The sequence below is a fragment of the Larus michahellis genome, chromosome 13 (genome assembly GCF_964199755.1).
Source record: "Larus michahellis chromosome 13, bLarMic1.1, whole genome shotgun sequence".
Taxonomy (NCBI): Eukaryota; Metazoa; Chordata; class Aves; order Charadriiformes; family Laridae; genus Larus; species Larus michahellis.
The window spans coordinates 14,294,990-14,322,506 of NC_133908.1; the positions used below are offsets into that span (position 1 = coordinate 14,294,990).

Below are 27,517 nucleotides of genomic sequence, written 5' to 3' on the forward strand. Positions count from 1 at the left end.
ACGGCAGAGACGTCTCCGGTGGTTGCATCCCTGCAAAGCCGGGCGGGAGCTCGGCCCGTACCACCCTCCTCCCGCTCCGTGCAAACATATCTCGTCTTGGCTTTCAGATGCCAGACCATGACTGAAGCAAGCTTTTAAATAATGTTTTCCAGGAAAATGTTGAGGTGTCTTTTGATCTTCCAGAGCGCTCGCCACTGGCCACGCTGTCCATCATCGACCTGAGCTCCTCACAGGTAACCTGTCCCCATGGCCGTGGTGGGAGTTGGTTCCGTGCTTGAAGCATCCTTGAGCAGTCCAGGCTGTTGCAAGGGAGCGTACAGCATCAATCAAGACTTTTTTGGCTTTTTAAAATGCAAGCACCTTTCCTGGTGAAGCCCTGCGCGCCGGGCACCCCTCCCGGCTTGGCTGCAGAGCTGGGATGACTTGTTCCTCCAGGATACTGTGGAGGTCTCATGGGTGATGTCCAGAGCTGGATCAGGCCAGGGTGGTTTCCTGACCCTGGTCTGGCTGGCCTGGGGCAGGGGACACAGTTGAGCAGAGGTGGTGGGGAGCCGGGTGGGAGCAAGGTGAGGAGCAGGGTGACGTGGCTGTGGCTGCCCTCCTGCTCCTTCCCTGGCACCAAGCGCCATCTCCCTTCGGCAGCCGCAGGTGCTGCCCGGCAGCCCGGGGGCCGATCGCCGGGGGCTGCTGTGGATCCTGGACGAGGAGGTGCTGATCCCAGGCTCCGGGGACGGCGCTGCCTTCGACCGCCTGTGCTCCTACTTCGCCACAAAGGGACCCGAACAGGAGGGTAAGTGCGGGTCAGCTCGGCTGCCCATCCTTTGGCATTGCCATTTAGCTTTGGAAACTTAAGAAAGCATGCAGCAACTTGAATATCTCACCGTCCTTTTCATCTTGGGGTGATCCTGGGGTGCCGTCGCAGGGGATGGCTGCATGCGCAGGTGCGAGCAGGCGCTGCACTTCGAGATCTCCCACCAGCTGGGCACGGACCCCGTGCGCTACGACCTCACGGGCTGGGTCAGCAAGGCCAAACTCAACCTCTCGGCAGAAAACGCCATCCAGGTGCTGCAGCGGTCCAAGGTGTAAGTCCGAGGCGGGTGCCATGGTCATCCCTGTGCCTGTAAGAGAGGTTTGGTGTGATTCCCATCATGAGTCGGGGCTGGAAATTGCAAACCTGCCCCAGCTCCCAGAGGTGGTTTGTGGTGGGGAAGGTGGAGGGTTGTGAGGCGTCCCGATGGGGAGGAGAGGACCCACAGCCTGGCAGTGGGTAATGGCCTTGGCACTGTCTGCGAGGGGTCCCTGCCTGTCCCCTCACCTCCTGCCCAATGCACAGCCCAGGGGACGGAGCTGATCTGGCCTCGAGTGGCCTTGGAGGGGATGGGATCTTGAGCAGATCCCACCTGCGGGGCAGCCCGAGGCGCTGCCGACACCGGCGTTGCATTGTCGGAGTCCAGCTCCACCCGGGGGAAAAACTGTAAGGAAACCAGAAGAAAAAACCCCAGCTTTCAGCCCAGCTTTGTGGGAATCTTGAGAGTTTTGTTAAGGTGGGGGGAGCAGATGTCAAGTGATTTGACTTACAGCTTTCAAGCCCGCGGGCTGACTGACAGCCAGATGTACGCGTTGTGATGGCAGTAGACGCTACAGACCGAGCTGGTGAATTATGCCGCAGTGAACAGCTTTCCATCAAAGCTGGCTGAGTGCTGCGAGTCAGCAGATCCCTGCCATTGATGTTTCCGTGGGGGTCCCCTCCTGCAGTGGCGGGGTGAGGGGTACAGGGGGACCCCGCAATGTCCTCGGCTCTACAGTGCCGCGGGGTTGGGCGTCCGGTGCGGGTCGGGGTCACAAGACGTCACCGGCCGAGGGCAGCTCCCTGTGCAGCGACTGCGCAGGTTTTCCCCACCACTTGGAGGAACCTTGTAAACTAAATTGGAAATGAAATGTAACCGAGCTGCCGCAGATGTCTCCTCCGCACACGGGATGATTTTCACCTTCTGCTTCATCACGCCCCGCTTGTTTTGTATCGGGCTTTGACGCAGGAAAGTTTTAGTAGCGGTGAATGGTTTGGTGCCCAAACGAGAGCAACAGAAGGGGTTGGGGGTGTCCTGCTCTGCTCCGCGGCTGGGTACCCCATGGCAGCACCAATGCCGAGTTTGAGGTGCAGGGCATTCCATCCCTGTAAGGGGCTGGGAAGCAGAGGTTCCCCGGCACCCCTGTGGCCCCACCGCCCCGTTTTGCTGCTCTCCCCGACAGAGATGCCGTGAAGGAGCTGGTGGCGCCGCGCTCGCGGGCACTGCTGGCCTGCCGCGCCGTGGCGGGGCTGGAGGGACGCTCCCAAGCCGTCCTGCACCGCAACGCCTGCGTCAGGAAGACCTTCGCCAGCAGCTTCGCAGCCGTGAAGAAGAGGTCGGTGTGCGCTCAGCTCAAACTGCAGGCGGTGAGTGCGGGCGCCGGGACCCTCCTGGCTGCGGGTCAGGGTGTTTGCGGTGTCCTGACCCCACACTGAGACCCTGCTTTAGACGCACTCCTCCTTAGCGGGGAGTCCCAACCCCCCTGCAGGTGCCTTCCACTGGGGTCACCAGCGCGGCTCTGTGTCCTGCAGGGCTCTTGGCCCAGGATGCTGCTTTGGCTGCAGGTGGCCACAAGCCTCCCCCAGCACTGCTGCCTCTCAGGGGAAGCATCCCAGGCAAACAAATCATAAAGCAGATTACACACGCACCTTGCTGGGCCGCCGCTTAATCCTCTTAAGCACTCAGACGAGTAGACTAGCCCTCTGTGCTGGGCACATGCCAAGCTCCTGCTGATCTCAGCCATAATAAGGCACCTAAACTCTCTCGAGGAGACGAGGCTCAGCCTCCGTAGACTCCCCAGCCAGCCCACTTTGTGGTCCTGGCTGTCCCTGGTAAACGCTGCCCACGAGCCCTCAACCCAGGTAACTTTTTGTAGCCCATCAACCGAAAACATGGGACATTAGGAGGAAGGGTCCTGCTCAGCACCTAAGACCTTCTCTTCAGGCTCCCCTCTCTGGCCGAAGCTGTTGTTCCTAACATGCACTTTGAGGGCCCTGGGGATGATTCCTTTACCTGCCCAGACACCTGGTGGAGGGTGAATGGGTAGCGTTTCCCACTGCTGACCTCTGCTTGCCTGGCAGGACGCGCTCACGAACCTGCTCCGACGGTCCCAGCTGCACTTTGTCCACTGCCTCCTGCCGGGAATGGGGACCGAGGGGCCGGTCCCTCGTCCCCCCGCGCCGCCCGATGCAGCCCTGCGGCTGGACGTGCCAACCCTGCGAGCCCAGCTGGAGGGGACCCAGCTCCTGGACGCCCTGCGCCTCCACCGCATCGGTACGCCCGGCCCTCCGTCGCTGCCGCGTGCCATGCCGGTCCCACCTGCCGGTGCTCAGCCCTTCCACGCTTTGCTCATCATCTCCTTCTTGTCAGCCCCACTTCAGAAAGCCCCCGAGTTTTTATCGCTGCTTTTTGCAGGGGTTCCCAGCCCCTCTCCTGCCCACAGCCTGAGTGTGGGTGGCTGCAGCTCTGGTGGGATGCTCCCCTTGGAGCATCCGTGCATCAGGCTGTACCTGCACCGACCGCGGTCACAGTCCGTGCCAGGGGGAGAGGGACCCGTGCAGGAGGCCCGGGGGGATCTCTTGCACGAACACGAGGCACCGGGATGGCGTCTGGCCACCTCGAGCGCATCTCTGCTACTTCTCCGCTCCCTCCGCCCTGCCCTCGCTGCAGGGTTTTCTCTCCGCTGAGGGCAGCTCCTCCCGTCCCCGCCACCGGCGACACCTTTTGCTGCGTGCAGGACCTGCCACCCTTTGCAGCAACACCCACCGTGGCTCCCTCCCCAGCGCTTCAGTGCAATCCAGGTGCCCCTGGGCTGGCGTGACCGCCAGCGGTGTCTGTCTGTCCCCAGGGTACGCGGATCGCCTCCTCCTGACCCAGTTCCGACGACGCTTCCAGATCCTCGCTCCGGATGTCATGAAGAAGTTCACCTCTGCCTACGAGGTGCCAGATGAGAGCAAGGTGTGTGCCGGGATGGTGTGGGGAGCACAGGCTGAGAGCCCCACGTGGGACTCTACCGGTGTCGGAGTTCTCCCAGCCCTTCCCAACGCGGTGGGGGCTTTCTTTGCGGTGAGAAGCAATTCCCGGAGTTCCCTGCAGGCAGCCCCAGGCCGGCATTGCCTGTACTCTGTGTGTGAGCCTGGCATTCCCCTTTCCCAGCGAGCTGGGTCATACCAGCATCTCCCGGCCCTGGGACAGGAGCTGCCTCCGAGTCCCTGCCTCACCCAGGCGTTCGGTGTCTGCCAATATTATTCCTTTGACTGCTGTAGGGTCGTTACCCGCAGGTCTGTGGGCTGCCGAGCTCCAGTATCTCCCGACAGCTGTGTGTGATGCTCCTTTGCTCTGCCATGGGTGGGAGCGCACATCTGGACAGCTGTTGAGGAGCTTTAGCAGCCGGGTTGTCACTGCGGGTCTGGGGGTTTCTTAAACGTGAGGCCGTCCACAGGAACTAGGGATGAAGGAGAAAAAAAATCCACGTTCGGGAAGGCTGAGGGCAGCTCACCAGCATTCGCAGCGCTGCTGGGAAACGGCGATTGGGTTTGGGAGCCTGCGGGGTCAGTCCGTATGTCTGGGCTCCGGGCGGTCGGAGCTCCCTGGCCATGATCAGCAGCGATCTGGCACTGGGGCTGGGTCCCGCGTCCCGCAGCGCGGGGTTGCAGGGGGCGGCTTTGCATCCTGCCGCTCTTCACCCTTCCCCACGCGTGCCCGAGCACGGAGGGACGTGGGTCCTCCAGCAACCTGGCAGAGCAGCCGAGCTCAGCTCTTCATCCCGGAGTTTCTCCCCCTGAGGACGGTTTTTGCAAAGGCAGTAAACATGCCTGGCGTGGGCTGCGTTTGCCAACGTTATTGCACCGTGGAGAGGACTTGGAGAAATCAGCCTGGAAATGAAGCCTGTTATTGCTTCTTTTTAATACTCAAGAGGAAATGGCTTTGAAAATCCTGGTTGCTGAGGGCTGTGCCTCGGTCCTCCGGTGTGTGTGCCTGGCAGGTCTCGTTTTGCAGGACAGAAAACAACCTGGGGGACCGGAGGGGCGTGCGGAGGGCAGGATCCATGCGTTGCTTTGGTCTGGCATGGCAGCATCCTATCCTTCACCCCAGCTCCCCCAAAAACCAGCTGGCTGAGGACAAGCCAGGCAGCATTCCCAGGGACCCAGCAGAGCGGGGAGCAAGTGGAGGTTCCCCAGGGACCGGGCATCGTCTGCCTTCAGGGTGGCTCCTTCAGCCCAGGGCGGCTCCTCGCCCCGTCCCATGAAGCCTGAAAGTCAAAAAGAGCTCAGGATTGAAGGTGGAGATTTGCCAGTTTTATTTGTTTCATAATAAATTTGTAGCAAAAAGTGGGGAGGACCACCCCTGCCCCCCGAAGAGGCTTATGAGCGAGCCGAGAAGCACCGAGAGCCGGGAAGAGCCACGAGGGGATGAGTTAAACATGGGCACGTGCTCTGTTGTGCAAACTGCCAGCCAGCGTGTGCAAATTCAGTTAAGACCTCGGGATTTAATAAGACAAGTTTGACAGTAGGAAAAGGTCAATATTGTTATTAAAAGCTGTAAGGAGGCAGAGGGTGCCTCGTCAGCAGCGTGTAAGCAGGGGATTTGAAAAATCCCGTCTTCCCCGGAGCTTGTTGCCACGCGGTTTTGTTAGCTGGAGGCTGCTTCCCGGGGAGCTGCGGTAGCTCGGCCGCTGGAGCACAAGAGATGCTTGTCTGTAGTGAGGGTGATGGTGCTGCGGTAACCGACCCCATGCTCATGTCAGACCTGGCTTTTGGGAATGGGATGGGATAGGAAGGGACGGGATGGGATGGTCCCATGCAGCCTTGTGTCTGACCCCAGTTAGGATGCGATGGGATGGGATGGGACGGGACGGGATGGGATGGTCCCATGCAGCCCTGTGCCTGGCCTCTGTCAGGATGGGATGGGATGGGATGGGATGGGATGGGATGGGATGGGATGGTCCCGTGCAGCCCTGTGTCTGGCCTCAGTAGGGATGGGATGGGATGGGATGGGATGGGATGGGATGGTCCCATGCAGTCCTGCGCTGGGTGCCAGTAGGGATGGGATGGGATGAGATGGGATGGGATGGGATGGGATGGGATGGGATGGGATGGGATGGGATGGTCCCGTGCAGCCCTGTGTCTGGCCTCAGTAGGGATGGGATGGGATGGGATGGGATGGGATGGGATGGGATGGGATGGGATGGGATGGGATGGTCCCATGCAGTCCTGCGCTGGGTGCCAGTAGGGATGGGATGGGATGGGATGGGATGGGATGGGATGGGATGGGATGGGATGGGATGGGATGGGATGGGATGGGATGGTCCCACGCAGCCCTGTGCCTGGCCCCAGTCCCAGCAGTGCCGTGGGAGTGGGGCATGGCCGCGGCGCTGGTGCTTCCTCACCTCCAGCACAAATTTTTGGGCACCGTGGTGGTCTGTCCCCCCCGTGCACTCGTGTGCTCCGTCCCCACTTCGCCCCGGTGCATGCACAGCTGCTGGCGAGGGCTCGGGGTGCGGTTCTGCTGCAGCAAGGTGCTCCTGGGGCCGTGCCAAAATATTTCTGACGTGGGTTTGTCCTTTGTGGAGGAGATGCGCGAGGCTGCCAGAGGTTGTTGTATGGAGTGAAGTATTAGCGGAGGGTTTTTGTCACAGTTTCTGTAGCTCTGGGGTTTTCAAATCATCCATTCGTCCAGATAGTGATTGCTACCTTGGGGAAATGTACGGTATTTCTGGCTGTTATGTTTGCGTGTCAGTCCAAAGCTCAGAGTAATTGAGTTCAGGAATTCTCCTACCTCTGGTGACTAAACTCCTGCTTGCCTCCCCGCAGGGGCTCAGCCCTGAGCCGGCGGGCTCAAGGGGGGGCTCGGGGGGGAGCTCGGTGCTTTCTCCTCTGCTCTCGGCTCCAGGGGACGAGCTGGTGACAAGCTGGGCAGGAGGGGGGTGCGGGGGCTCGTGGCTGAGCAGCGCAGTTGGACCCCGGTTGGATGGTGCCGGCTTGGGCTCTCGCTTCCCCCGGAGCAGCCTCCTTCCGCGGCCACCTGTGGATCGGGGTCCTTCCACACCAGGGATGGCAGCAAAAAGGGGGAAAATCTCGCGTGCAGCTGCAGATCTCCGCTCCCCATCCTGCCGAAAGCCTCTGGGGCAGAAAGCCCTTCTCGCACCAGGACTTGGGGCTGGAGCAGCCCTTCCGGAGGCGGCTCGCGGGCCGGGCGGGTGGGCTTTTGCATGGGGAGGAGGAAGGGAGAGCAGAGCTGGATGCACCCTTACTGGTGCATCCCATAAGGACCCAATGCCCGTAAGGAGCGGGGGTCTCTGCACCCCATTTCAGCAGGTTCATACCAGGGTGTGAATATTTTCTGAGCAATCCCGCGATGTGCTCCTTCTCCACAGGCTATAGAGGAGCTCTTCCAGGTGCTGGATCTGGAGAAGAAGAGCGTGGCCGTAGGACGCAGCCAGGTACGGCGGCTCCGGTTTCTGCTTCCCTGTTGCTCTTGGTGTGTACGGGCACAGCCAGCCCCGTGCCGGGCACTTCCCAAAACTTCCCAAACTGGAGAGAAAAACTCTCTTCTGCCACTCCCTGTGGCGCCCAGGTGGGCTGGGAAACCAAGCCTCTCTGAAAACCGAAGCAGAAGGCTCCTAATTCACATTTGAAAGCATTAGCCAGTCGGGATGGGATGGGATGGGATGGGATGGGATGGGATGGGATGGGATGGGATGGTCTTGTGCAGCCCTCTGCCTGGCCTCAGTAGGGATGGGATGGGATAGGATGGGATGGGATGGGATGGGATGGCCTCGTGCAGCCCTGTGCCTGGCCTCAGTAGGGATGGGATGGGATGGGATGGGATGGGATGGGATGGGATGGGATGGGATGGGATGGGATGGTCTTGTGCAGCCCTGTGCCTGGCCCTAAACTGTGTACCTAATTATCGAAATCCAGCCCCTAATGGCATTTAAATTCCTAATTACCTTTGATGTCTCATGGGAGTAAATGGGGTGTGGGCGGCTCATGGTTTCGGTGGGCTGGAGTTAACACCGCTGAGCTGGGAGCTGCAGGTGCAAGAGTTGTAACAACAACATTTGAACTTAAGTGCGATAATCTCAAAGAAAAATTAATTTTGCGTGTGTGCTTGCCCTCAGCTCTCCGAGTCTATAAAGAAAGAATTCATGAAACGGTTCTGTGGAGCAAAATAACTTTCTTTTATCCTGCACAGTGCAGTTTGCAATTATCTCTTCTATGAAACCCTTGTACTTAATCAATAGCGCGATAGCAGCTCCAGTCACATCTTGTTATAGAGGAGTTAGTTTTGCCATCGCTTTGAGCATTGATTTTGTACTAGCTTCTAAAACTCGCTGGCTTGTGAAGTTAATACAGACATTAATGAGACAATCAAATAGGTGGTGGAGCAATCATAGCATTATCTCAAGAAAGTGAGTTTCCTTGGAATTGTTCTTTGATTCAATTTGGCACCTTTAAAACGCAGCTCTTTAAGTACGCCACCGGCTTCACAAGTGTAATTCAGTTTTTATTAAAGCTGTATTATGCAAATGGCGTGCAATATTCAGAATTGATGGGTCCCATATCCCGAGAGCTTCGCCCGGCGATGGCTGGGAGATGTCTTGCACTCCGAGAGATCGATACCAGGCTAAATTTGATGGCATCAGCAGATCTGTATCATTTATGAGGTGTTTCTGATAAGTTCAGTGAAAGAAAATGATGTGGTTAATTCTGTTTTTCCTATTGTAAACTAGCATCTTTGCTGTTATCCGTGTGTATGCTGTCAAAAATGCTGTTTCCAGCAGAGGCAGCGCTGCCGTCCAGGCAGCGGGTGGGAAACGGGCAGCGCCCCAAGGGAAGAGCTTCAAGGACTTGCAGCTTCTTGTGATGGTTGATGCCGAGGTCAAAAAGGAGGAGTGAGAAGAGGCAGGGCCGGAGAGCAAATGCCAGCGCAGAGTGCCAGACCCCAAAGGGCACTCAGCAGCCCAGTCCCCAGGGAGTCAGTGGGACCCGGGCAGCCCCGTACGCCCAGTTTCAGGGATGCCCAGGAGCAGGAGACGGAGGGGCGGGTGGAAGGAGCTCTCCGGGATGTGCAGCCATCGCGGTGCCAGGGTCGGGGATGAGATGGAGCTGGGACACAGCTCCCTCTTGCTGTCCCATGAGTGTCCCAGGGCCATCTCAGGCCCCGTGGTGGCACGGGGCAGACAGACATGTTGAGGGTTTGGCCAGGCGGGGCTGGAGTCCACTGTTTTGGGCTGGTGCAGTGGTTGCACTCGCTGCTCCCAGACGGTCCAAGGACCTTCAGTCTCCTGCAGGTCTCGGGAGAGGCTGCCAGGTCTTAGCCAGAAATACGTCCCGTTGGCTGCGGGCAGGTTTCAGACACCATCCTGGGGGGGTGTAACCACCATTGTTTGCTGTCAGGTTTTCCTGAAGCCAGGGGTCATCTCGAGACTGGAGAAGCAGCGTGACAAGCTGGTAGCCCAGAAGATGATCCTGCTCCAGGCTGCTTGCAAGGGCTTCCTCAGCCGTCAGAAGTTCAAGAGGTTGAAGGTATCCATCCTGCGGGTCGTGGATACCCTGTGCCCACCAAAGCACAGGCTCGATGCTGCTGTGATACAGCCCAGAGCATCCAAATTACCTCTTTGAGCAGAACAGGTTGCTCCTTTGGAGGGTACCCACTCTGCCCTGCCCCGTGGGCAGCCATAAGTTGCCATGCTGCTGACCCCTGCGGTGCAGAGCTCCTCCACCAGCTCATCCCTCTCCATCCCAGTGCCCCAGCCTGGTCCTTCCCGAGGGGCTCGGTCGTGGCTGGGCTCGGGGCACTGCCGGCTGTGTCTCCCCACAGATCCAGCGCCTTGCCATCCACTGCATCCAGAAGAACCTGGTGGTCTTCCAGGCGGTCAGGCACTGGCCCTGGTGGCAGCTGCTGAGCCGCGTGCGGCCCTTGCTCAGCGTTAACCTCGCAGAGGAGCAGCTCCATGCAAAAGAAGTATGTGCCAAGCGATGGGTCGGGATGGGATGGGAAGGGACGGGACAGGACGGGACAGGACAGGATGCTTTAGGGGCTCTCCCTGGTGGGTCGGTCAAACTGGAAGTCACTTCTGCCAGGGCAGAGATGTTTTGCTGACCATCCAGAAGTCATCGTCTCTTCTTAGCACTGCATTTTTTTCCCCCAAGTGATGTGTTTTGCAGAGCTGTGGAGGGAGAAATAACTCTCCTTCCTTAGAAGGACGGTAGCAAATGCACCACGTCCCCGCAGCCGAAGCCGAAGCCCCATCCCCAGGCCGTGGCTGCCCCACTGCTCTCCCCATACCCCCCATGAGCTTGCTGGGGCTGGGTAGGCTGAGCTGAGCCCCTTGGGGATGGATGCCCCACATCAGTCTGTGGGACAATGGGTGACGAGCAGCCAAACACATCCTTGACACAGGGGACTCTGCTCTGTGCTGTCAGCAGAGCCGTACCGTACCGCCTTCCACCTGAGCTGCCGCTGGTGATGGGAGACGTTAATGGGCATTCGCTGACCCGGGAAAGGCACCTTTTGCCCCTCTGCACCGTCGGAGGTCTGCACTACATTCTTAGCCCATCTTCCTTGGTGTTCCTGCTCCTCCTCTTGCCTTAGTGAGGTTTTAACAAGATGTTTTCAGGCTGGTTCAGATGAAATAAAAGCTGCCCAAGCCTCTGTTTCTCTCTCCAAACCCGCCTGGGATCCATCAGGCCCCATCACCCGTTAACCTCTGTTTTTATCACAACTCGGCACGTTCTGCTTCTGTTCAGCGTTGGACATCAAAGCAGGACAAGGCTGCACCGAGCAGTGCTTTCTGCGGTTCCAGTCAGGCTGCCTGAAAGAGAATCACAGAAAACAACGTGCCTTTGCCACCGCTCTGTGATAGCCTGCCAGGGCCCCGGGAACGCTCCATGAGCAAAATTCAGATGTTTGGCTGTTCATCCCGGGCTTTTGAGCTTTGCTTCTTTCTCATAAAATGTGCTCTGTACGTACACCAAAGCTGACGTTCCCTCCGATGAAATTCATGTCAGGAGCGGTAGTCCCGGCAATTTGCGGTGAGCAGCCTTCAAAGTTGCCCAGTAAATTTTATTAATAAGGCAGCTATGTCTCTCCCGCTTATTTTTAACAGAAAATGAGATTTTCATAAATAAACTGAGGATGCTGGAGCTCTCCGTGTGTGTTGTTGTGCAATCTTCCCTAGGAGGAGCTGGCGGCGCTGAGAAGGAAGCTGGAAAAATCCGAGCAGGCGTGCAGCGAGCTCAGGCAGACCGCAGAGAAGCTGGAGAGCAAGGTAGAGCCCCCCAGAAAAGCCCCGCTTGGCGGAGTTGGAAATTAAGCCATATTGGGATAAATATGACCACCGAGTACATTAGAGCGGGAGCAGGTGACCAGAACCAGAGGTGGGTCTCTCTGCGGGACCCAGAGGGGCTGCAGCACCCAGGGCCAGCATCGCTGCAGGTTCCCCGCTGGGTGGGATCCCGCCGGCCAGAGCAATGAGACCCCCCGGGGTCTGCACCCAGCCCAGACACCCTGGGAATGGGCTGTTCCCGGCGGGGGGTGTCCCCAGGGAAAGCCTCATGTCCCCTCCGGCAAGGACAGATGTCACCTCGTGCTGCCACTGGCGCAGCGTACGAGGCTTAAAAGCGAATGTCATCCTTTCCGCTGACAAAAGGGTGTAATTAGAATGGGAAATTACAGACAGATGTATCATGTTCTCATTACGCTCTCAGGGCAGCAGGCTCGCCGACCTCTGCCGACACCAGAAGTGACTTAGTTTAATGGGACGAATGCTAATACTGGGGAGAGAGCGCACGGAAGCGTCCTGCCTGTCCCCTGGCTCCGAGCACGTCCCCGCAGTGCCCGGGGAGTAGCAGCTGCCGGGGCAGCAACTCAGCCCCGTGTTGGCAGGGACTTGGAGGCGTGTTGGGGACCACGCGCATCCCTGGTTGGACGTCGGTCCCGTATGGGGTCCCCCCTTGGATGCAGCGATTGCGGCTGGGTTTTGTTAAGCACCGGGAGGAGAAGGAGCTCCCAAGTTTGCTATAATTACCCTGGGTTTTCCTGGCTCACCAGGCTGCGGAGCTGTGGTCTAGGTGAAACGCTGCACCTCTGGTTAACGGTACCAACAGCCCCGAGGGCCGGGGACCCCCTTCTCCATGGGAAGCAGTTAAAGATGATTTAGCTGAAGCTCCGTGTTGAAAATGAAATCACACCCGCGAGGCTGGGACAGCTGAGCGAGGCTAAAGCCTCAGGACAGACCCAGGAAAAATGCCAACTCTCCAGGGAAAGAAAACCTATGGAGTCAAACTTGTTGGACCTCCGGAAGACCTTGTGGAGGGCACCCACAAGATGGGAAGTGCTTTAAAATGCTGTCAGGCAGAGGAAAAGCAGCACTGGAAGCCTGCGGGTTCCTGCTGGCCCTGCCGCCTCTGCAGCCCCTCGCTCAGCCTCTGCTTTGTGCAAAGTGGAATTAATTCTCTGGATTAATAGTTCCCCCCTTCATTCACCTGCCTGTCGTTTCAAATGAAACTTAATGCTAATCATGTAGAAGGGTGCAGAAGCCTGATGAGCCCTGCCTGCGGCGCACAGGCAGCCGTGCGAGGGGTGCAGCCAGGGGACCCTGCAGCGGTTACTCTTTGCTGGGCACTGCCAGTGGGAGCCTGGGTTCCCACTGGTGACACTGGTCGGTGGCGGCGTGCGCTTACCGCATCCCCTAAGCACAGGCAGGTGCCAAAGGAGAGCAGTCAGGACACTCAGGTCAATGCGGGATGGCTGGGTCCCAAGCCGCCATGCGCGGTGATGCCCAGCCTGACTCCCTGTTGCCCCCCCGCCAGATCATTGACCTGACGACGGAGCTGTCGGATGAGCGGTACAAGGGCGACGTCGCCTGCCAGGTCCTGGACGGGGAGCGGGCAGAGAGGCTGCGGGGTGCCCGCGAGCTGCAGGAGCTGCAGGTAGGAGAGCCCTGAGCTGTCGGGCCGTGCCGGTGGCAATGCCATGCTCTCGGCACAACTGTGCTGGACCCGAGTGCCATGGAGCCAGGTAGAGCTGCTCCTTTCCATCCCCGGGTTTCCCCAGAGCAAACACGACCAAGTGCAGAAGAAACTGGAGTCGGTAGAAAAGCAGCTGGAAGAGGCACAGCAGCTGGTTCAGTTGCGTGAGATGAAGATCAGCGGCTCTGGAGGAGGTAGGGGCGTCCCTTCGGGGGCGATGCATGTTCTGGGCATCCAGCCTGACCTGTGGGACCAGCATGACTGTCCCAGCAAAGCCTCTTGCAATGGGCAAGCTTTGCCCCCCTTAAGCAGTGCTGCTCCCCCAGCCCCTGGCCACCCCAGGGTGTTTTTGGCACCCCGCCATTCTGCACTGCTCACCCGGCGGGAGCTGGCAGCGACGGCTCGGTCGCACACGGCTCTGGCTCTCGCAGGAGGCTGGGGATGCAGGCAGGGATTCTGCCTAAGGGCGCTGCTGGCACTTGGTGGCACCTGGTGGCACTGCCTGGCGCTCCCGGCAGCTCCGAGTGTGTTTGAAGCATGTTTTGGCGTGATGAGGGGGCTGCTTGGACACAAGTGGGATGGGATGGGATGGGATGGGGAGGAATGGGATGGGATGAGGTGGTTTGGGATAGGATGGGATGAGGTGGGATGGGATGAGGTGGGATGGGATGGGATGGGATGGGATGGGATGGGATGGGATGGGATGGGATGGGCTGAGGTGGTTTGGGATGGGATGGGGTGGGACGGGGTGGTCTGGGATGGGATGAGCATGCACGTTTTGCCTAAGGCACATGTGCTGTGCGAGCTGGGGCACCCTGGGTGCACAAAGCAGATCTGCGCCCTCCGAGCTCGGAGCTGGCATTCACGCCATACGGGAGCTGCGGTGCCGTTGTGCACCTGCCCATCCGACCCCTGCTCGGCCACTCGGGATGGTCAGGCCTGAGCACCCACCCAGTGCCCCCGGGTCTCTCCGTTCGCAGAGGACGAGTGGCAAGTGCGCTTCGACTGCGCGCAGACGGAGATCGCCTTCCTGCGGAAGCGGCTGGTGCAGCTGGAGGAGCGGCTGGAGTCCGAGCTGGGTGCCAGGACGGGGCTCGAGCAGAAGGTGAGCACTGCTGGCCCAAGGGAGGGGACAGGGACTCCCCAGGGTCATGCTGAGGAGTGGGGATGCCACTGGAGCCAGTTGTCCTCTCCTCGCTCCCAGGACAGGCAAAGGACTGAGACTCGGAAATGCAGCCGCTTGCTGCTGATGCTCCCATTGACCAGGAGAAACCAACTGGTTTTTGCTGGTTTAAGAATAAATACCCTAAAACTTCCTACAAGCTTAAAAAGCCACTTTTGCATGGCAAAGTTGAACCTTGGTCAAGCGTGAGCGTGAGCAGGGGGTGGGAAGCTGCGGGGTGGAGAGGGGCCCAGTGGTGGGTCTTGGTGTTGATCTGGCTTTTGGGTACTGGACGGGGTTGTGCTTGCACCATCTGTCCCACAAAGGGCTGCTAATGTAAAGAGCCGTCAGTTCCTCAGCTTTGCCATGAGGAGGGAAAAAGCCAGTTAGGGAGTCAGGTTACTTCCCATAAGGATAAAATAAAGAAATGAATATTATTCATGGTACATTAGAAAGTAATAAGAAAAGCAGCCCAGCCGTAGGAGCTTGGGTAAAGCAAAACAGCCCGTTTGCTTTCAGATACTTAGTCTGGAATTACAGGCTTCATTAATGCAAAGTTTTGCTTATTTAAAGTCATTCCTTAATGACTCCCTTCTCTGGCTGGCAAGAGCTCTGCGTTGGCTCTTTGCCCCGAACACGACGCAGCTCCCTGGGGGATGCAGCCCCTGGGTCCAGGTGCTGCCTTTAGCAGAGGAATGGGATCAGGATTCCCCCTTCCCAGGGCAGCTCCACTGGCTCGGCAGGAGGGCTGGGATGCTGTGGGCACCCAGGAGGGTACCCAGAGCATGAGGAGTCAGGGCATCTAATATTTATCCTTGTTTGGTGAAAGATCTCTGGGTGGAGCATCCCTGGGAAGAAGAGTGGGGCTGAGCAGTGGGCAAGGAGCAGCTGCAGGGTGCTGTAGGGTCCCCCCCGGCCCCTCACCGTCGCCTCTGCCCGCAGCTCGGCGAGGTGCAGGCAGCCTGCGAGGCAGCCAAGAAGGCGTCCCAGCAGCTGCGGCGGCGGTGCAGGCGGCTGGCCTGCGAGCTGGAGGACGCGCGGGTGCTCGCCGAGAGCCAGCAGAGCCGCAGCCACGAGCTGGAGAAGAGGCAGAAGAAGTAAGGCTGGCGGGAGAGGGCTGGGGGATGCTCCTGGGAGGGCTGGGGGATGCGCCTGGGAGGGCTGGGAGATGCGCCTGGGAGCGGGAGGGCAGGGCACAGGGATGCTTGAGGTGGCTTTGGGTGAGGAGTTCCTGGAAGGGCTGCTATTTTCATCGACTTCCACTGCCGGAGGTTGCACCGAGCCGGGAGGTTATTTTTACATCCCGTCGCTGCGTGACTGTAACACGCTGCCATAGTAGAAACCATTCCCAGTGCAATGCTCTGTGGCATGGTGGGGACCGGGATAGCATGCTGGCTCCCGCGTCGCTGGGCGCGAGGGCACCCTCGTGCTGGCGTGTCCCAGGCTTCGGCGTGCCCTCGGCACAGACGTGCCCGCGCTGGGAGCGCTGCTGGCAAACCGGGCACCTGCTGGGGAGGAGAGGAGCCCTGTAGCTGAGAAATGATCCCCAGTGTTTTAACGCTGCTCTTGGCACCCATGAAGAAAACATTTTAACGCTACTGTTTGGTGAAGGAAATAGGTTTTCCGCCCCAAAATAGGATACCAAGACTAAGCAGGCACAGAAAACCTGGGAAATCAACCCCTTTCTTTATAATTTCTTTTAATTTACGCTTCGTTGCCGGTGTTCCCTGCTTGCCTGCGCCGAGACGCTGACTGTGGGCTGGGGCTTGGTCGCGCCCGGAGATATGAAGATGCTGAGAAGCTCCCAGGATTATTGCTTCGAAGCGACGACGCTTCCTGAGCTGAAACCAAACCCTCAGGTTTTGGTCGTGGCCAGCCCCGGGGACAGGGCTGCCTGTGGTGGCAGGGGCAGAGGGCTGCTGCCTGCCGTGATGGGGGGCAGAGGGCTGCTGCCCGCGCACAGGCACATTTTGGGAGTATTTTGGGTCTGTAGCAGCCTTTCGCAGCAGTTTTTTTGCACCCTGCTTTTGGCGATCGCCTGTGTGCACATCGCTGCTGCTCCCCGCCGTCTGCGGCTGGCACTCGTGCCAAGTAATTAGGGATTCACAAAATGATGGCAGCGCTTTGCAGATTAGAGGCTTCGGGGTTTGGGGTTTTTTTTGTCCTCTCAAAAGCACATGGGCAAGTCCAGTGCCCGGAGAAGCGGCTTGCTGTGTCCCTGCCGGCCGGGAGGCAGCCGCGCCGCCCTCGCAGCCCTGCTCGGGAGGGGGTAACGGGGGTTTCCCCCTCCAGGTTTGACCTGCAGTTAGCCCAGGCGCTGGGGGAGTCTGCCTTTGAGAAGAGCCTCCGTGAAAAAGTGTCGCAGGAGAACACCAGCATCCGATGGGAGATGGGTAAACTTCGGCAGAGCTTAGAGGTACGAGGAAAACATCCCACTTCGCTGCATTATATCCAGTTTCGGGAGCAGCTCTCCGAGCCAAGCCATTATCTTTGCAATTATAGCGGAGGCAATCAGGCACAAACCCAGCAACTTGATTCCAATTTCTTTTAGCGCAGTTCTAGGATATGCCTGATGTGTTTAAATAGAATTATCCTCTGCCAGAAGGAAGGCTGTCACTTTTTACGGGTGATACCCAGCCCATGGCTTAGCGAATTAGGCCCACTGTCACTTTCACTGGAGTCACTCGTGCTCTTCTTCATGCCTCTACCCACAAGAAAGCGCAGGGATGTGTCCCTGTGGGATGATGCTGCTGCACTGGGTGCCTGCAGACCCCCCCCAGCGGCTGGGCACGGCGTGCTGGGGCTGGGGGGAAGCCAAAAGGTTGCTACCAGCCCCCCTCCAGGCAACGGGGGCTGCGGGGAACCCCTGCGGGGGGACAGCCTGTGGGGAGAAGAAGATGAGGTCAGGAGTGAGTGACCTGTTGGAGTGGGTCCAGAGGAAACCATGGAGATGCTGGGAGGGCTGGAGCCCCTCTGCTGTGGGACAGGCTGAGAGAGCTGGGGGGGTTCAGCCTGGAGAAGAGAAGGCTCCGGGGGGACCTTAGAGCCCCTTCCAGTCCCTAAAGGGGCTCCAGGAAAGCTGGGGAGGGACTCTGGAGCAGGGAGGGGAGCCATGGGACGAGGGGGGAATGGTTTTAAACTGGAAGAGGGGAGATTTAGATGAGATCTCAGGAAGAAATTCTTTGCTGTGAGGGGGGTGAGCCCCTGGCCCAGGTTGCCCAGAGAAGCTGTGGCTGCCCCATCCCTGGAGGGGTTCAAGGCCAGGTTGGACGGGGCTTGGAGCAACCTGGGCTGGTGGGAGGTGTCCCTGCCCAGGGCAGGGGGTGGCAGTGGGTGATCTTTAAGGTCCCTTCCTACCCAAACCATTCTGTGATTCTATGGAAACCGAAAGGGAAAGGATTGCCCGGGGCTCATGGTGGGGACGGGGCAGCTGGTGCAGGGAGAGGGCTGACCGCTGCCTGCTGCTGCTCTGGGGTGTTTCTGATGATGCTGTTGGAAACAGTTGGGGTTTTAAGTGCAGGGTGCTTGTACGAGCCCCCTCTCCCTGGTCTGGGGTTCGGCTGCTGACCCGCCGCTCTGTCTCTGCCGAGCAGCAGAAGGAGGCGGAGGTGGCCAGCCTGGGGCAGCGGGCGTCTCTGCTGGCCGGCCGGGTGCAGGAGCTGAGCACCCCCAGCGCCCTGGACGCCCGCGCCGTGCCCGCGCTCAGGAAGCAGCTCTGGGACCTGGAGGCCAGCGCTGCCGAGCAGCGGAAAGAGCTGGAGCGGCAAACGGCCGCCGTCGATCACCTGGAGCAGGTAACGCAGCCCCGACCGGTGCTGGGGCCGGGGGTGCCAGGGATGTTCATCCCTGTCCCTTCATTGTCCCACCGGGGTTGTATGTAACCGCCGTGCATTTGTCTTGCAGCTCCACCAGAGGCTGGAGCTGGAGATAGAGCGGATGAAGCAGATCCACCAGAAGGAGCTGGAGGACAAGGACGAGGAGCTGGAGGACGTGCGGCAGTCCTGCCAGAAGAGGGTAGGTTGGCGCTGGGTGGAGGGATGAGGCTGGGTGCTCCCTCTGTCCACAGTGCAGAGGAGGAGGATGCGTTCCTGGGGGACCTTCCTCCCTGGGAAGCGCTGCCTCTCCACCACCGGCCCAGCATGAGCCCCGGTCGCAGCCCTGGGGTGCAAAATCAGGGTCTGGGTCAGTCACGAGTCCCTGGAGAGGCTGTTGATGGCGTGTGAGAGCCATGTGTGATGCCGCACATGGGCACGGTGCTCCCGATAACACGAGCATCACGCCAGGGGCACCATCGCCAGCCAGCCAGGGCTTTGTACTCAATGATAATGAACAGAAAATAGCCTTTCAACAAGGCTGTGAGATCGGCGGCATGCAAACACAAATTCCAATTTCTTCGAAATCCTCGGAGTGTTGGATTCAGGGCTGCGGGGCCGCGTGGTAGCAGCCAGTTCCTATTAAGCCCGGGGCATACCTGGCTGTCGATAGTGAATTAACATTGCTGAGGCTTAATGAAGCGGTTGGTGGGGCTTTGCATGTGCTATTTTAGGAAGGCGGGACAAGTGGAAAGGCAAACAAGGCAATCTCTGCTCCTGCTCCTGTCGGCACGTAGTCGTGCCCTAAGCCGCAAGGGACTGTGTGCCTCAGGGGGCTGCTGCCGGGCGCAAACACCGTTGTTTCCCACCGGGGTGCTGCCCTTCTGATGGATGGTGCAGCAGCAGCTCAGTGCTGCTCTCTCCCCCTCCCCACCAGCTATTTTTTGCCAAAGCTCCAGGCTGGTCGCAAGGACACATGGCTCAGGGGTCCTCCCGGGGTCCTCCCTGCCCTTTGGAACCTCTCTCTCTCTCTTTAATTGCCCTGCGCAGCGAGCGAGGTACTGCCAGCATCGCTAAAGGAGACGCAGTGCCTTGTGGCCACTCTCGGCTGACGGGGTGTCGTTCATCCTTTCTCTCGCTCACCCGGCGTGGCCTGAGTATTATTTTCCAAATGAGTAAATGGCAGAGACACTCTGGAGAGCAATCGATATTTAGCAGCCTGCTCCCGTTCCCTTTTTAAACCCTGTTTCTGAGCAGCGGCTGGCGATGCAGGAGGCGGCAGGGGCAGGGAGGGCTCCGGGGAGCTGTGCCAAGGTCACAGCCTGGCACGTCCGCTCCTGCGGGCACAGCCGCGCAGCTGCTTGCAAGGGGAGGAGCAGGCCGTGAAATGGGCTGGTTTGCTTTGTTAACGCGTTTCCACCACGGCCACCCCCAGCTGGACTCGCTGGACCTCTCACAGCTGCACGGCCGAGCTCTGCAATGCTGCCCCGGGCCCGGCTCCCTCCTGCAAAGCACTCGCTGTTGCTGCAGCGCTGTGGGATGGCGATGCTTGAGCAGAGGCATAGGCAGAGGGATGCAGGCTCCTGCTCTCAGTGCTGGCTCCGAGGCTCTGCTTGCTCCCAGGAACAGCACAAATCCTGCCTTTACGGCACACTCTGCCCTGCGAGGCCACTGCCACCTCCTCACTGGTGGGGAGCTGGAGTGAGAAGTGTGCTACCTGCCTGGCTTGTGGTCATGGGATGCCTTGAGGAAACCTGGAGGGATTAGAGCCAACCCCTCTTTTAGCTCGGCTGAAGGCCCTGTGTTACTGCTCCAGAGCTGCAGGGACAGCCCTTGGGGACATCTGAGCGTGCCTTGCAGGCAGGGTGTCTCAAACAGCCCCTCGTGTCCCAAAAAATCCTGCAGACCCCCAGACTGCTAACCCTCGCTCCTCTGGAGCGGTGCCCAGAGCAGTTGCACTGCCTGAGGGGTATCAGGGGCTCTGGGGGACGTGGCCCGGTGCCGGTCCCCAGCACCGGCTGCGGTGATGGGAGGCTTTGGTGTGTGCCCTCTCCCACGCCCGGCCACGCAGGTCCCCACGGCGGTGGTGGCCGTGCCCCGCTGGGGCGTGGGGCTTTGGCAAGGGGTGGCCAGGCTCTGAGCGTGGCTGGGGTTGTCTCCCGCACACAGCTCCGGCAGCTGGAGATGCAGCTGGAACAGGAGTACGAGGAGAAGCAGATGGTGCTGCACGAGAAGCAGGACCTGGAAGGGCTCATCGGCACCTTGTGCGAGCAGGTAAGAGGACGGTGCCCGCCCCGGGGGCTTCCAGCGGGGAGAAGCATGCTCCGCTCTCCTTGCTGCTACCTCCTGGCCAGCCAAGCCGCTTCGCTGGCCATGCCCCGGCTCAAAACGGGAGTGGGAATGCATGCACACGTGTGGACGGGGCAGCAGCTTGGTTCTTCACGCACGTGCTGTGATGCCCTCCATCCCTCGCCTCTTCCAAACAGCACCCGTCAGAGCAGCGGCGTGTGCCACAGCAGGCACTGGGTGCCAGCAGGGTGTCGGGACCGCGGGCATCGCGTAGGAGACGGCCAGTCCCACTAAGGACCCACAGAGGGGAACTGTTCGCTTTCCTACAGGAGAATTATCCAAGCAGGGGGAGGGATCCGCTTTCTGCTGGTGTTTTCATGAGTCAAACAAATCAGGACTAATGCTGGAGCGGCTCCAACTGCCCAGAACAGCAGTTTATCTGATTCTGCTCTTTGCAGAGGAATTCTGTCCCAGACACATTTGTTGAACAAATCCTTTTTCGCTCTCTAATGTGTCTGTGGCAGTGATTGAAGCGCACGTAATGGGAAAAGCACACACAGCTGCTCCCTGTTAAATTAGAAGGCGAGGGGCTGAACGCAGCCTCATTGAATGGCGTTTATCGTCTCGGGCATCACTTAGCATCGCCAAGCGGCCAGGCCCAGAGCTGTCTCATGCACCAGCTCCTGCTGGAGGAGCTCTGGTGACAAAGAAAGGTCCTTCCTGGTCTTTGCCTGGGGCCACGGTGCTGCCAGGGCTGAAGGACGGTATCAGCCCGGCATGTTCAGAGCTGCCATCTCGGTGCTGCTGCATCCCTGGGCTCCATCCCCGGGCTCCATCCCCGGGCTCCCCGGAGTGCAGCAAAGCTGGGTTTGTGCCGATGCCTCCCAACCGCCCTTGCCCAGCCCCTGTCGCGTTGCAACTCACCTTACACGCACAGGAGAGGAGAAGCTGATGATCTGGAGCTGCGGTAATTAAGCAGCGCATCCTCCAGCCATTGGCACAAGCCGGCTGGATTTCACCATTTCGCCGGCCCTGGCAATTGCAAGTGGTCATTAAACGGGATGAATCTGGGAGTGTTGCAACACTGAAATGGTGGGGATATTTCAAGTAGACACAAAATGGTCTGACGAGGCTTATCCATAACGGCCCCCCAGCTCCTGGCTTGTAAAATGTTTTGGGAACTGTCAGAATAAATCTTGCTGTATAAAAGCAGGGTATTGTTATAACTGCCGCTCAGTCCAACGCGTCCCTCTTGTTCGGTGGGGGAGAACTAAGATGGATGAGGCGGCAGAAGATGCACGGAGCAAAGCTCGGGGCGCTCTCGAGGAAGGGCACATTCTCCTTCTCTGGGCTGTCCCCAGGCGCTGCCCGTGCTGCCCCTGTCCCCTGCCAAGAGAGGAAGGGGAGATGGCATAGAGTGCCCGGGTATTGCTGTAGCGTATGCAAAATACAACCTTGAAACCGGTTATTAAATTAAATCCTGGCTTTGTCACTTAAAAAGCAATGGTGGGAGGAGGCGGCGGTGGCTGCCGCACCCGCTGCTTCCAGTTACGGTACAAAACCCATCCTCGGTGGTGGCGGGCAGACCCCGAGCTACGGGAAAAATGATGCTGACGGGCGTCCAAGATCCAGTCCGTAGGGACGGCAGGGACAGCAGCAAATCTGCCGCGCTGCAGCGCTGTTATAAGCGCTGTCTGATTTACAGCGGGCAGTGTGCTTCACAGCAGTTTATTAAAAAAGGGGGGGGGGGGGGGAAAAAGCCAACCCAGAAAACTAATTAAGGAAATGGAGATGCCAACGATTTCTGGTTCCAGCGAATGCCGGCCAGCTCTAAAACAGGTTACAAGGTCAAATCTGCACAATTAATTTTAGCCAGTGAACAGAGAATCGGAGGCCGGGTTTGAAACAAGAAGAGCCGTGGAAAACAGACTAAATGGAAAAATGCTCTTATGCTTCAATTAGTCTGAAATCAAGCACTGAAACCATGTCCCTGTTTATTTGGCGTTTCTCTAATGCTTTTATCCTCGTAACCATGGTTGCTCTCAGCTTGAGGGGGAAGCGTGGACGGGTGGGTTTTTAGGGTGCTTCCTTAGCACCTTGGCCTTCTTTGAAAGGCTTCAGGGGGGTGAGGTGACACCACACTGCCCGGGGACGAGCCTCCAAAGTCACCCGGCAGTTATTTTCCGGCAGCGCTGCTGGGGATTGAGACACCAGGGATCGCTGCCTCCCCCACCGAAGGCGGCAGCATCGGTTACGTCCCTCCGCGGCTGACGGGGACTCCAGATGCTTTGCATTAGAGATGTGTAAATAACTCCTAATGAAGCTTTCCTCATCAGCCTTTCGCCTTTTTTTTCTCTTTCGCCTTTGGGCTGACTTTCTCCTGCCTTCGTCACTCCTTTTCCCCAGGGGGGCAGAGGGTTTTTCTGGCTTTTTTTTTTTTTTTTTTCTTTCATGCAATGATTTTTACATTTTCTGTGCCAGCTCTCAGCACAGGCACTGGACTCGCATCTTCTGGGTCTGCCCTTCTCTGCCCCGACCCCTCGGCCAGGATGGTTTCCCAGGGGGGTGACGATGCCTGGTGGCCTCAAGGACAGGCTGCTGTGGCCCTGGGGACCTGCACTGCCAGCCTCTGCCCCGGGCTCGTGTGGCCACGCTCTCCCTCTGGCCACAGGCGTGGCTTGCTGGGCAGGCACGTGGCTCGTGGGACCAGGGGTGGGCTAGTGTTTTCAGAGGAACAGCTTTCTGGTGGGGAAAAAATGTGGTGTTTTGGTGGGATCTGCCAGTTTTGAAGTTAACGCAATTTATTTTCTCCCTTTTATTTAACTGTTAAATTATTTTTCTTCAACAAAGAGGGAAAATTGCACTATCCATACATACATATTTAATATCTTCTTGATTCATGACTTCAGCATTACCAAAATGTGTCCGAATTGGTGGGTTTTAGAGGTTTCATTTTGTGGGGAATGCCTTGGGGTGGGACGGGAAGGTCTCAGGGAGGTTTTGCGGGGCGGCAGGGCTCAGGACCACCCCCCTTCCCTTCTCCCCTCCCCAGATCGGCCACCGCGACTTCGACGTGGAGAAGCGTCTGCGGCGGGACCTGCGGCGGACGCGTGCCCTGCTCGCCGACCTGCAGCTGCTGCTGGCCACCCCCGGGGAGCCCGGCGCCAGCGCCCAGGAGCTGGAGCGGCTGCGCAAGCAGGTGGGTGCCTTGGGACGAGCAGGCATCTCCCTCCCTCGCGGAGAATCACCCTCTGCCTCGGCCGAGGGGAAGCGGCGAGGAATATTTGCAGATCTCCTGGTTTTAGTTGTGCGCGGGGCAAGCGGTGACCCTGCGCTGGGCAAGCATCGTGCTGCCCAGGCCAGGGTGAGAAGTGCCTCTTGCTCTGATGAGGGTCTCCTCGTCAGGAGCGCTTCTCTGTAATTAAGTCAACAGTGGTTAAGTATTTCCCCCCCCCTTTTTTTTTTCTCCGTAGCCCTGTTAATTACCTTCTGTTCGGCGCGTTTTCTCTCTAATAAGGAGCTCCAGCGGCGCTGGGTGCGGGAGGCGTTGTCGTAGGGATGCTGTAAGGCAGGGGCAGAGATCGCAGTGGGTTTGTCATAGTTTTAGCGCAGACGTGCTGTGTTCACAGCCGGCACTGAGCGACCCAGCGAGCGGCTGCATGTACGTGGCCACCGTGCCGCTGGCCAGGGGTGGCCTCTGCCCCCGGGGTGAGCTCGGGGCGTCCCACCATGGGACAGGGGTGGCACGGACCAGTCTGTCCCCAAGGCTGGCCGTGCACCTGCATCCCGCCATGCTGAGCGCCGGGTTTATGCTAACAATGCCGGTCCTCCGAAACCCCTCAGTAATTAATCCGTACTGTACATTTCCCCTGGAAACAAACTAATGGGGAGGCATGAGCGATTCCAACGACATAGAGATATAATTGAGATAATAGTTCTGCATAAATAACATCTGTGAGCAGCAGCTGTTCCCACCTGCGCCGAGGGAGAAGGGGAAGGTGAGCTGGGCCTGACGTGGCCGATGGAGTGTCCGTGCCCATCCCCGTGCCCATACTCATGTCCGTGCTCATGTGCCACTCACCTGGACAGCCAGGGCATGGCCATGGCCAGGGCAGGCAGCAGGAATGGCCATTTTTCGCACTCGTGAGTTCTTTCTTAAGCATTTTTAGGCTAATGCTGTAATGCCACATCTAACAATTAATCCCTTGGTATTCCCTGAATCCCACTTTGGGGCTGATGATGCACAGCCCCTGCCTTGCATCATCCTCCTTGCGCCGGAGCTCGCTGCTGATGCTGAGGGATCCCTTCCACGTCCCGATCCCAGGGACCGAGTGGCGATGCCGGGACACTCGCTCTGCCCGGGGAGCGTGGCCGTCCCCGTGGCATCCAGCCACGTCTTGCTAGGGGAATAGCACCTTGTTCCCCGAGCCGCTCAGTCCCCGCAGAGAGGCAGGATCGTGCAGGAGGTCGCTTTGTCTTGCCTGTGGCTGCAGTGCCATAGGGTCCATCCCCGGCTCCATCACTGGGTGGCCTCTGCCCGGCTGCTTCACACTTTGGAGAAAGGAGAGCAGAAAGCCTTAATATTGGGGATATTGAGTTTTTGTGCACCCCCAACACCGAGACTCTGCGTGCGTTAAAAATGCCTCATGATTATGCCGTCCTTTAAAAGTAAACGATTTCTAATGGCATTCGTGACGACTTTCTCAAAAGTCAATACATCCTACCACCAGCCCACAAACCTCCACAAGAATAAAAACTATGCTAAAATGCTACATTTCCGTTAATCAAAATCCATATGGCTAGAAATATAGCATTGTTTCTTAATAAGGCTGAAGCATCCATTTTACGCAGGTATTTAACAGATGGTGTAGCGCAGCAAACTAACGTTGTTCAGAAGTTCATACATTATGCATTTTGGGGGGGGATTTCAATTTGTTCTTCCCAAGTGGGAAAATTCCATTACGCGAAGTGAAATGGAAGCTGGTGTTTAATGAGAGGACCTGGAGATGTCTTTCTCTCTCATTAAACTATGGAGTTTTAGCATAATTATGGCAGGGGAAAGGCCAGTGCCAGGGGTTGGTCGTGGACGGGGTTGCTTCTGGAGGAGCCCAAAGCTGGGCAGGTGGAAAAGCCCTCGGCCATAAACCCAGCAGTCGGACCAATTGGCATCTTTCTTAGAATCATAGAATTGTCAGGGTTGGAAGGGACCTCAAAGATCATCTAGTTCCAACCCCCCTGCCATGGGCAGGGACACCCCCCGCTAGATCAGGCTGCTCAGAGCCCCATCCAGCCTGGCCTTAAAAACTTCCAGGGATGGGGCTTCCACCACCTCTCTGGGCAACCTGTTCCGGTGTCTCACCACCCTCATGGTGAAGAACTTCTTCCTAACGTCCAGTCTGAATCGACCCATCTCTAGTTTTAATCCATTCCCTCTAGTCCTACCATTACTCGACATCCTAAAAAGTCTCTCACCAGCTTTCTTGTAGGCCCCCTTAAGATACTGGTATCTTTAACGTCTCTCAGCAGCTATCGCTCAGGTCATTTCAGTAACGGCTGCCCCAGCTTTATGCGAAACACAAAGGCTATTTTTCAGCTGGTGGAAGAAAGAGGAACACGGCGCGTATGGCTGTGAGAGCGGCTCTGCAGATGTATGAATAGACCGGCCAGACAATCCATCAACACAGGCTGAGTCTGGAGACAGGAACGGGATTTTAAATAACAGTTTTGCAGGAATCAAGCTGCTAAATGTCTCCATGCCAGCCCTTTATATTTCCCATGGTGAGCAGCTTCTGGCTGACACTGTAGCTGGACGCCCAGCGATGTTCAGGGCTATTTCTTCCCATCCGTTTCTTGGTTTGTGAAGAGGTGGCAGAAGGGCTCAGAGATGGAAATGGTGGTCCCAGGAGGCAGAGACCAGCCATCGTCCCATCCTCAGTGGTGAGATGTCGGTGTCTCAGAGCAGATGCGTGTTTCCTTCCAGAGTTTTTGCTGAAGTTGCTGGTGGGAGCCGTTGGCGTTGGGAACCGTTGGCGTTGCGCCTCGTGGCAATGGAGGACATGTTCTCTGTCTGATTTTCTCATCGAAGTAGTTAAAAATGGGGGATGCAATTTAGGAAGGAAGGTGGAGGCTGAAGATCACAACCCTCAGGCGTTTCCATGTGCACCAGAAAGGCCATTGCTCTGGCCCTGGGATGGAGGGGGAAAAGGTTTCCGTTGCTGCTGGCTGCAGTGGCAGCGTTTGGTCGCCCTCTGTGAATCATAGAATCACAGAACGGTTTGGGTTGAAGGGACCTTAAAGATCACCCAGTGCCACCCCCTGCCCTGGGCAGGGACACCTCCCACCAGCCCAGGTTGCTCCAAGCCCCGTCCAACCTGGCCTTGAACCCCTCCAGGGATGGGGCAGCCACAGCTTCTCTGGGCCACCTGGGCCAGGGGCTCACCCCCCTCACAGCAGAGAATTTCTTCCTGAGATCTCATCTAAATCTCCCCTCTTCCAGTTTGAAGCCATTACCCCTCGTCCTGTCACTACATGCCCTTGTAAAAGGTCCCTCCCCAGCTTTCGTGTAGGCACCCTTTTACCTGCTCAGCTTTTCCAAAATAGGGCTCAATCACCCCAACCGGTTGAGGGAAATGAGCCGAGGATTGCTCCGGTTACAGTACTTTGTAATCCCCCTTTTTTTTGTGAGGGAGAAAGTAAAAAAAACGATGAGCACACCCTGAGAAAATAGCCTAAACTGCTCAAACTCTCACCATGGTGTGCAGCTCCCCATCCCGTGGCTCCCCATCCTCTGCGGGGGACTGGGCGCCGGGCAGAGGAAATGAGCATCAAGCGGAGAGGGTTAGTTTTCTTTTTCATGAAGAAAAGAAAAAACCCGAGCGAGGAAGGGAAGGAACTGGATGTTCAGGTACAGCCTACGTAAACTCCTCCGTCCTGGTGGTGTGAGGTTTCAGGATGACGCTGCATCTTCCAGATGTTTGCAGCCCATTTAAGATCATTGTCGTCTTAACGGCTGAGCTATAAAAACCCAGAGCAGATCAGCATTTATAAATGTGGTATTTCATGTGTATTTGCAAATGCAATTTATGCCACATGAAAAGCCCATTTGCAAACTCCGAATCATGAATTGCTCTAATCAGGAATTACATGTAATTCACATAATTTTGCAAATTAATGATCCCAGCTCTGCCTCACCACGGCAGTGCCAAGGGT

At 57.9% G+C, this 27,517-nt stretch overlaps 1 protein-coding gene across 4 annotated transcripts in view; it reads left to right on the plus strand.

Annotated features, from left to right (window-relative positions):
• MYO18B (myosin XVIIIB) overlaps positions 1–27,517 on the plus strand; it is an 80,955-nt gene that overhangs the window by 24,578 nt on the left and 28,860 nt on the right. For all 4 annotated transcript variants that reach the window (XM_074606106.1, XM_074606108.1, XM_074606109.1 and 1 more), the window contains 19 exons: positions 153–233; positions 643–790; positions 923–1,082; positions 2,251–2,434; positions 3,149–3,341; positions 3,916–4,025; positions 7,444–7,509; positions 9,470–9,598; positions 9,894–10,037; positions 11,254–11,343; positions 12,887–13,006; positions 13,131–13,239; positions 14,026–14,150; positions 15,150–15,304; positions 16,500–16,623; positions 17,801–18,001; positions 18,111–18,221; positions 20,189–20,293; positions 23,361–23,507. In XM_074606106.1, coding sequence (XP_074462207.1) covers positions 153–233; positions 643–790; positions 923–1,082; positions 2,251–2,434; positions 3,149–3,341; positions 3,916–4,025; positions 7,444–7,509; positions 9,470–9,598; positions 9,894–10,037; positions 11,254–11,343; positions 12,887–13,006; positions 13,131–13,239; positions 14,026–14,150; positions 15,150–15,304; positions 16,500–16,623; positions 17,801–18,001; positions 18,111–18,221; positions 20,189–20,293; positions 23,361–23,507 — 2,502 coding nt within the window. The remainder of the gene's footprint in view (positions 1–152; positions 234–642; positions 791–922; positions 1,083–2,250; positions 2,435–3,148; positions 3,342–3,915; positions 4,026–7,443; positions 7,510–9,469; positions 9,599–9,893; positions 10,038–11,253; positions 11,344–12,886; positions 13,007–13,130; positions 13,240–14,025; positions 14,151–15,149; positions 15,305–16,499; positions 16,624–17,800; positions 18,002–18,110; positions 18,222–20,188; positions 20,294–23,360; positions 23,508–27,517) is intronic.